At 39.6% G+C, this 8,137-nt stretch overlaps 1 protein-coding gene across 1 annotated transcript; it reads left to right on the forward strand.

The window, feature by feature from the left end:
• Nucleotides 1–200: 200 nt before the first annotated feature.
• LOC129376056 (caldesmon, smooth muscle-like) lies at nt 201–8,105 on the forward strand (the record flags this gene model as incomplete). The annotated part of the gene is made up of 5 exons (XM_055055486.1): nt 201–338; nt 843–938; nt 2,102–2,170; nt 3,551–3,587; nt 6,137–8,105. Coding segments are annotated over 5 exons (354 nt in total), but the record flags the coding sequence as incomplete, so codon positions are not given.
• Nucleotides 8,106–8,137: the final 32 nt, after the last annotated feature.

Consider the following 8,137-nt stretch of genomic DNA (forward strand, 5'->3'; position numbering starts at 1 on the left):
TGTCCAAGATAGACAACCGGCTGGAGCAGTACACCTCAGCTGCTCAGGTCAGTTATTTAAGGCTATTTATTCATTACTTACAGGAACAAAATAGCACTGGGTGGCTACGAAATCTTTTTTTTTTGTTTGTTTGTTTTTTTTAATAAAACATGATTCAGCCACAACTACAGCTGCCATCCCTGTTTAACACTGTTTCACAGCGAGAGAACAAGGAGTCCAAATCCCCTCGCTCCACCGTGTTGGATCTTCCCATGGTCACTGACGTACGAAACATTAAGAGCATGTGGGAGAAAGGGAATGTGTTCAGCTCACCCGGAAGTGCTGGGAGCACTTTTAAGGTAAAAGAAAGAAAACTTACAAATGGATGTATAGAGTTTATTACCAATGAATGTTTTACTTTTATTCACCTCAATTGAAAGCCTGGAGAAAGCAGGTGCAAAATTATTCCCGAGTTTCCATGTATCAACACTTTATAGAACCAGCTTTTGGTGCTGCTAAACAATGTATGGAATATTACTCTATCAGATATGTAAATCCATTTCACATTTCATGTATTATCTCAATAAATCTGTTTCCTGTTCTCGAAGGAAGTACAATATGCTGCCACCACTACGTTTCACTGTAGAGATGGTGTGTTCAGGGTGTTCAGTGTTTTTTCTGTCCACCAAACATTGCATTTTGCTTGATGACTAAGCGCCATAGCTGGATAAATTAATTTCACTCCCCTGTCTGTCAAACTTGCATTTGTAACATGACAAAAAGCTAAGTTGAAGGCATGTGAATACGGTTGAACAGCTAGTGATTACTGCAAGCTTGCCTGACCTTTGACCTTGCTCAAACAGGAAGCAGCTGTTATAAAGACGGGCGTGGCAGGCCGCATCAACGACTGGCTGAATAAAACCCCAGAGAGCGGCAAGACGTCAGGAGGAAGGCCAACGGTAGGTCACTGCCAGGAAATATTCTGCTTCAGAGGCGCTTTATAAACCGCGAAATTTATATTAAGAGAGAAACGTCCTAATCAGCTCCCTGCGTTATGACAACTCACATATTCATTCACAAGGGACACTCTAGTTTCTCGCATCAGTTACATTTTATAGCAAAGATTTTAATCGGAGTTTCTCTTTTTTTTTTTTTTTTTTTCTTCTTTTTTTTTGTCAATCCCTTTTTTTTCCATCTTGTTTTGCAAGAGATTTGCAAGAGAGCTTTCGTCTTGCAACATCTAATCCCTTTCAATAAAAAGTTTCTGGCTCTCCCCTCTTCTCTGCAGGACAGACTTTGTTTCAGGGAGCAGAAACCGGGTCGTCTTGTCATCTAGTTGGCGCCACCTGGTGGCCACAGATATAGTTGTAATTTCAACATACAGATGGAAATTGTCGACAGCAGTTTGGTGCACTCTGTCATGCAGTTTTAAAAGTATCAGTTTTTCATTTTTACATTATACGGCTTGTTGTTAAACACACTGGGAAAAATTAAACGACCCCTTCCAGACTTCTTCTCTTTCTGTTTTTTTGTCCCACTAAGATGTAGCAGAACAAAAAGAAAGGCTGATTTTATGTATTGAGAGAAGAAGATTTGGAAAGCAAGTTGAACAAATTTGAAAAAATTGCCCCTTTTGTTAAATTCGGAGTTATCTGTGATTACCTCACGGTTGATTAATCGTCCATCCAATCCAAAAACCATCAGTGTGGCTGAAATAAACAGTTCTGCAAAAAATATTGGGCAAAATGAAATACTGGCTATTTCCTTTGTTGGTTATTAGAATTTGCTTCATGGTCTGAAAATGCAAAAACACAAAATGTTACAAAGTATTTTCTTTTCTCTAGTTTCATATCGTAGTACACTTAAATATCTTGATCTAAAACCGAGAACAGAGATCGAGCCTCTCAGCAGATTCAAGTAAGACGTGTTGGGTTTGGAATGAGGTTTCCGTTTTTCCACTTCCTCTGAACAAACAAACAGTCCTCCAGCTTTCCCTTCCTCCTCACTCTCCCAGCTATCTGTGCCCTGTTGCTTCAGTCTAAATCAAACAGATCTACAGTTGCCGAGCGCCACAGATAAATCGCTCTGTCTCTGCCTTTTGTTCTCCGATTCGCTCCGACAGGACCTGAAACCCGTTGATGTCACCAACAAGAGGAGTCTATGGGAAAACAAAGGCGCCACTCCGACAAAGGTAGCTCCTATTGATCTCCGCTCACTCTGTGTCTTCTTCTAACATGAGCCGGGTGATTAGAGGACCAGATCGGAAAAGGGGAAGGGAGGGAGAGGGGGGAGAAAAATAAGTCTAGCTGAGCATTACAACATCCAGATGAAGTCTTAGCTATGCCATGAAGTGGTTTGTGGTCTCGGAAAGCTTTCCAGGCTTGTCCTCGGTGTCCAGTTGTTGCTACTCAAGAGAATGTTTCTCTAAAGAGGAGGCGGAGGGGAAGAGGCCGGAATCTCACGTTATTTTGACCCCGCCATCACGGGAATGGAAGTAACAATCACTCATGTTTGTTTTTGTTTTAAAGAACTCTCACAGCTAGTTGACCTCGGCATTCAATCTGGAATAAGCCTGGAGAGGTAAAGGAGTAATTAATCTGCGTTTTCTCTACACGCCTGTCCCAGAATGACCCCCACGCTCTGCTGCTACGCTGTTTTGCTCTCTTGACATGGACACAGCTGCATTCTGTTCTGCTTTGTTTGGACACTACTGCTTATTATAGTTGTCGTAACAATAAGGCGCCCATGAGTTTCAGATATTTATTACGGGCTTGATTGGAATTTAGAGCAATAAACAAGAGTCGGGCTCATTGGAAAAGACAAACGTATAAATCAGGCCCAAGTCCGGTCATCTTAACACCCGTAACGGAGCAGATTTATGCCGGTCCAGATCGCCCTGGTGTCCAAACGCTGGGTGTCGACACTTTTCATGGGTGGCTTTGTCACGTCACACTGCTCCAGCTTCTGTTGGCCACAAATCACAGCTCTACGCTCAGCTTCACTGAATGTTTTGTTGAGAAAGTTGGTGAAATGTTTTTTTTTTTTTTTCATTTTTATTTGCACCCTTACAGACTTCCTTCTACCATGATCTGAAACATTTGAGTGAAAAAGAATCTGTAAGACTGCAAATACTGTCACAGCATTTTATACAAAACATTTTTCCTGCAGAAAGAAAAGTGTGTGTGTGTGTGTGTGTGTGTGTGTGTGTGTGTGTGTGTGTGTGTGTGTGTGTGTGTGTGTGTGTGTGTGTGTGTGTGTGTGTGTGTGTGTGTGTGTGTGTGTGTGTGTGTGTGAGTGAGTGAAGGATATTCTGCAAAGTGTCTCGGTCAGTTTTTCATACTTGGGCAACAGCAGACCCGTCTGCTGTAATGAGTTCTGTGGTTCTGGTCCTGTGCTGTGGGGAAGCAAGGTAGTGGTTAGCGAGCTCATCGTTAGCTTACAATGTGATGTAAGGAAAAACGATTTGACAGGAGAGGTGGATGTATTTTTGTAGTAAGTAGTTCAGGTATGTTTAATTAAATTTCCATGTCTTTGCTGCTTTATAACCTTCATTTTGTTGTGATTTTTCCAGATGGCAGGCAGAGGAGAGACCAAATCAGTCGCTAACGGTCTTAGGTAGGCGATTCAAGTGTCAGCTCGTTATTGCAAGCCTAAAGCATTTTTGAACAAAACAATTAATAGTTTCTTTAAAGGATTTTTACTTTTTGCAAGAGCTTTTAGCAAGAATTGTATCATTTATATGGCTGTTTTGGAAGTTGCCATCATTAGCATTACAGCATGGCTAGCTAAAAAAATTTGTAGTGCAGATTAATATGAGTTTGAAATGGCATATGCTTATATATAAGTATATAAGCATATAAATAAGCCAAATAAAATAAGTATAGAGTTTTATTTGTTGCTAAAATGAGATGCTAGCAAAACATTAGCATTTTTCTGCAAGAGGAAAGAAAAAATGATGCAGTTGAAATTGATCTGCTGCTACAGAAAGTTAAAAAAGTAGCTTATATTAGTTCCTAAATGGCAGTGAAAATATGTACTGTATAAATCATTTAGCAAAAGGTATTTATGGGAGGATCTGAAGGAGTTTTTCTGGAAGTTAACACCCAAAATAAAAGAAGTTTAAATTTTCCTGTTAAATTTAGAGCAGCTTTTTCGCTATTGCCTAAAATTTCGTGCCTCATAAAAGAACTAATACATTTTAGTCCTTAGACCTGACAGATCTGGTCAGAGAGCACCAGATTTGTAAAGAGCATTTGCAGAGTGGGCCTATTCTTTCCCCAAGCTGTCACTTTACCCTCTCCAACCAATGAGGGTTGCAAAATGCATTGACATTTTTTTAAAAGTACCACCTTTTCCCATTTTTTTTTTTTCCCCCTCGAATGTTCAGGTGAAGATTAGAGACGTGACCTTTTTGCGACACGTGTTAAATTGTCGACAGACTTCTGATTTACACAGCACCGTGTCCTTAAACCGAAAACTGGCCACACCACTGCCCTCCCTGCTGTCTTTTTCCAGGGTGCCATTTGTTTGACTCCACAGCCTTTTAGGATGCCACCTAAACATTGCTTGCTATTTTAAAATTGGATCGCAGTCCCTCTTCCCCCCGCCCCCTCGCTCTCCTCCTCTCCTTCACTCCACCTCCGGCAGTCAGACAGGCGAGAACTTTGGCCTTGATGGATTCTGTACGTGTCGATGTAATGTGCCGCTTGTTCAGTGCACGGGGGGACAACACACATGCATGCTCCCCTCCTTCCTCCTGCTTCTATAAACACACTCAGCAGCCATTGTGACGCCACTCAAACCTTTTAGCTTTTTCACTCACGCACGGCTCCACTTTTGCTGCTCTAGACCCGATGAGTGTTAGAAGCGGAGCTCCTGCCAGGCCGGTTTTGTCACATTAATGGCTGGTATGTTGCAGATTAGTGCACCATTTCAGGCCGACTTAGAGGATGACAGAGGATTTGTACAGATTTCGCATTTCTCACCCAGAGCTGGCTGCAGGACCTTGGTGGACGTTTGATGCTGCAAAACACACGCACACGTTGGCAGCATATGTGGAAAAATAAGCTTTACTTGAAATGGTTACATTTTGAAAATATTGCTGGCTTGTCGCGGTTAGCGTTGCTCATCTAATAATATCTGATGATAACCTTTTAACATTTTCACATTTCATCATGTGGAAATGATGAAATGCACAGACACCCACAAGCGTCTGTGTATTTTGTACTTACTGTGTCATGTGCACGATTAAAACAAAGTAGCACATATTTAGGAAAAAAACAAAATTATGTTTGTATTCACACTCACTCAAGACAGTAGTTTGCAAAACTACTTTTATTGTGTTTCTGTCATATTAGCCTATCTAGATACTATTCAAAATAAAGCGCAGACATATTCAATGCAAAGGATCGTTTTTAAAGACTTGGAATGTATTCTCATTGGAATTTAGGTCCAGACTTTGACTGGGCCACTCTAACAAGTGAAAATGCATTGATCTATACCAGGAGTCAGCAACCTTTTCAATTCAGAGACACTTTTGCCCTCGCTAACTATGAGAAACATTTGTCTAAAAAGATAGATTCTGTAAATGTATACCCAATTGGATGCGTTTGATTTTTGAAAGCTGGTGCAATTAGACTACATTTTACTTCTGTTTTCAGATTTTAGGGGGTGAAAACAACTGTGGCATAACTTGTGTAAATGAAACATCCCTGTGCATCGTGTTCAGGTTGATGGGCAGTTTTTGCGTAATGTTTCTCATGCATTGATTGTGACAACATGTGGCTACAATCTGTTCCAAATGTATCAAAAAAAAATCAAAGCACATTAAGAAGAGGAATCCTTGCTCTGGATATAAATCCACGCCTCATTTTTCAGATTTTACTTGGTAAAAAAAATTTAAAAGATGCATATACCCATAACTTCCTACTTCAAAGTTATGGGTTAAACTGTCTACCACTTAAAATCGCAGCAACACGCACTGAAGTTTGACCGAATGACTCCTTTTTTCAGGCCTTTGCTTGCGTAACTCTGCCCTCTGAATGGCACGTTGACTCCTCGCTGTGCTCTTTATTTACTTTGACCCTGCGTGTCCAACGATCAGCCATTAACCCACACCTGTCTGCCACTGATGGACTTGTATCGTGTCTTTCACCAGGTATGGGCCACTAATGTCTTAAAGGAGCCACTGACGCTGGGGACCACGACAATCCAAGATTCTACCTTTCGAACAATTTTTTTTTTTTCCCTAAGAACCAAATAATGACCAGATCCCTCCGAGGAATGACGCTGAAACTCCTCCTGCGTTTTTGCCAAGTGTAGTACTTTTTGCACGATGGGTTAGGTTATGAAAATACAGGAGGAAAGAGAAAAAAAAAAAAAAAACACGCTGTGAAATTTGGACATTTTAGACCCGAATGAGTTCCCAATCAGATTTTTACATTCCTCCACTTTTTAAGTTCACCCGTTCCAAATAGACGAGTGAAACCTGATCTCTCCTCCTCTTACAGATCACTTTCCATCTCTCCTTAATTGTTTTCTTGTTTTTTTCTTTTTTTAATTTATATTTAAAGCGACGGCTTCACACATCGCTATTTTATACTCAGCAGCCACCTGTTCAGGATAGAAATGTAAGCACTTCTAGATTTTAGCAGATTTCACTTGTATTAATTATGTCTTAACAATAGCAGAGGAAAGGTCTGAGTAACATAAGTTAGCACATGTGACGTTTTGAGTATCATTGTATCATGTATAACATCTCTATGCTCATAGAAGGTATTTTTTGCTTTTATTTTTAATTTACGATGGAAAACTCTTCACCTACAAGACGGTTAATTGTAAAGGTGAAAGGAGTGCTGAATATTCAGAAGGCCATTATGACTTATTATCCTTTATGTCATTTTAATTTAAGTTTTAATGTGGTTTATCATATCTGGCTGTTGTTGTTTTTTTAAGGCTTTTGTTGATCACTTTATACAGCACTGGGAAAAGGGTTTGCCTCCTTACTGGTTTCTCCTATTTTTGTTATTGTTGTTGTCCCACTTAAATTCCTTACATAAAAGACAAATTTAATATCAGACAAAGATAACCTAAATAAAGTTACAAGATGAATTTTCCAAACAGTGATTTTATTTTTTATTTCATTTGGAGTAAAAAATCTTACCCAAACCCATTTGTCCCTATGGAAACACGTAATTTTCCAATTTTTCCCCTCAACAAAATAAATCATCATTTGAAAACTCCTGTTTTTTAAAATGTACTCAGGTTATCATTGATATTAAAACGTTTAAGTGCGACAAAGAGAGTAAAAAAAAAAAAAAAAGGAGTAAGTCTCTAAGGGGGGAAATCCGTTACTTCAGTGCTGTGAAAAAAATAATAAAAAAAAAATCTTCCTACATTCCTGTGTGAGATGCTCGTGGTGCCTTTGCTGCTTTGAAGCTGTGCTACGTACGGAAAACCAAGTTTTGTATTCTGTCTGTCACAGTAATCTCTTCCACGCCTCTTCTGCTCGAGCAATTGTACGAGTTCGCAGTTTAAGGATATTTACCACTATGTAGAAACTCTCGCCTTACGATTGCAACGAGAACGTCTCCGCCGCAACAGGAGATGAAAGAATCGCAACAAAGATTCTGTGATTATTTTTTGAAATTTTTCTCTGACATGTTGTCGTGTTGCTCGTCTCGTCAGAGCGGCACAAGCTTTGATTAGTACATGAACGGTTTGTCAGGGCATTAAATTGATTAATGTTACTGCTCAACAGTCTGACAATCACATTCCTTTGGCTCCTCAAAAAAGCAGGGAGCTTGACCAAAATATTTTATAGAGTGAATTAATGTGACATTTATTTTTTTTTAATACAGTGGTTTTATTGTGCTGTATGTTTTTTGGGTTTTTTTACAATCTTGTGTCCTTTTTTTATGTTTTTTTTTGTTTTGTTTTGTTTTTTAAGCTTTTCTTTTTCAATTTTTAACCAGGCACTTGTTTGTGTAGCGCCAAGCCTATGCAACACACACACATCTGTACTTGTATCTTATTCTGTATGTCGGTGTCATGAACGTGGACGGATGTTTGTAACGTTGTACCATGGACTGACTCAACTGCAACAATAAATTCATTGAGGTATTCCAGTTGAAGTCTGTTTTCATGCCTCCTTTACATC

This window comes from Poeciliopsis prolifica, unplaced genomic scaffold (assembly GCF_027474105.1).
Source record: "Poeciliopsis prolifica strain line A6 unplaced genomic scaffold, Auburn_PproV2 SCAFFOLD042, whole genome shotgun sequence".
Taxonomy (NCBI): Eukaryota; Metazoa; Chordata; class Actinopteri; order Cyprinodontiformes; family Poeciliidae; genus Poeciliopsis; species Poeciliopsis prolifica.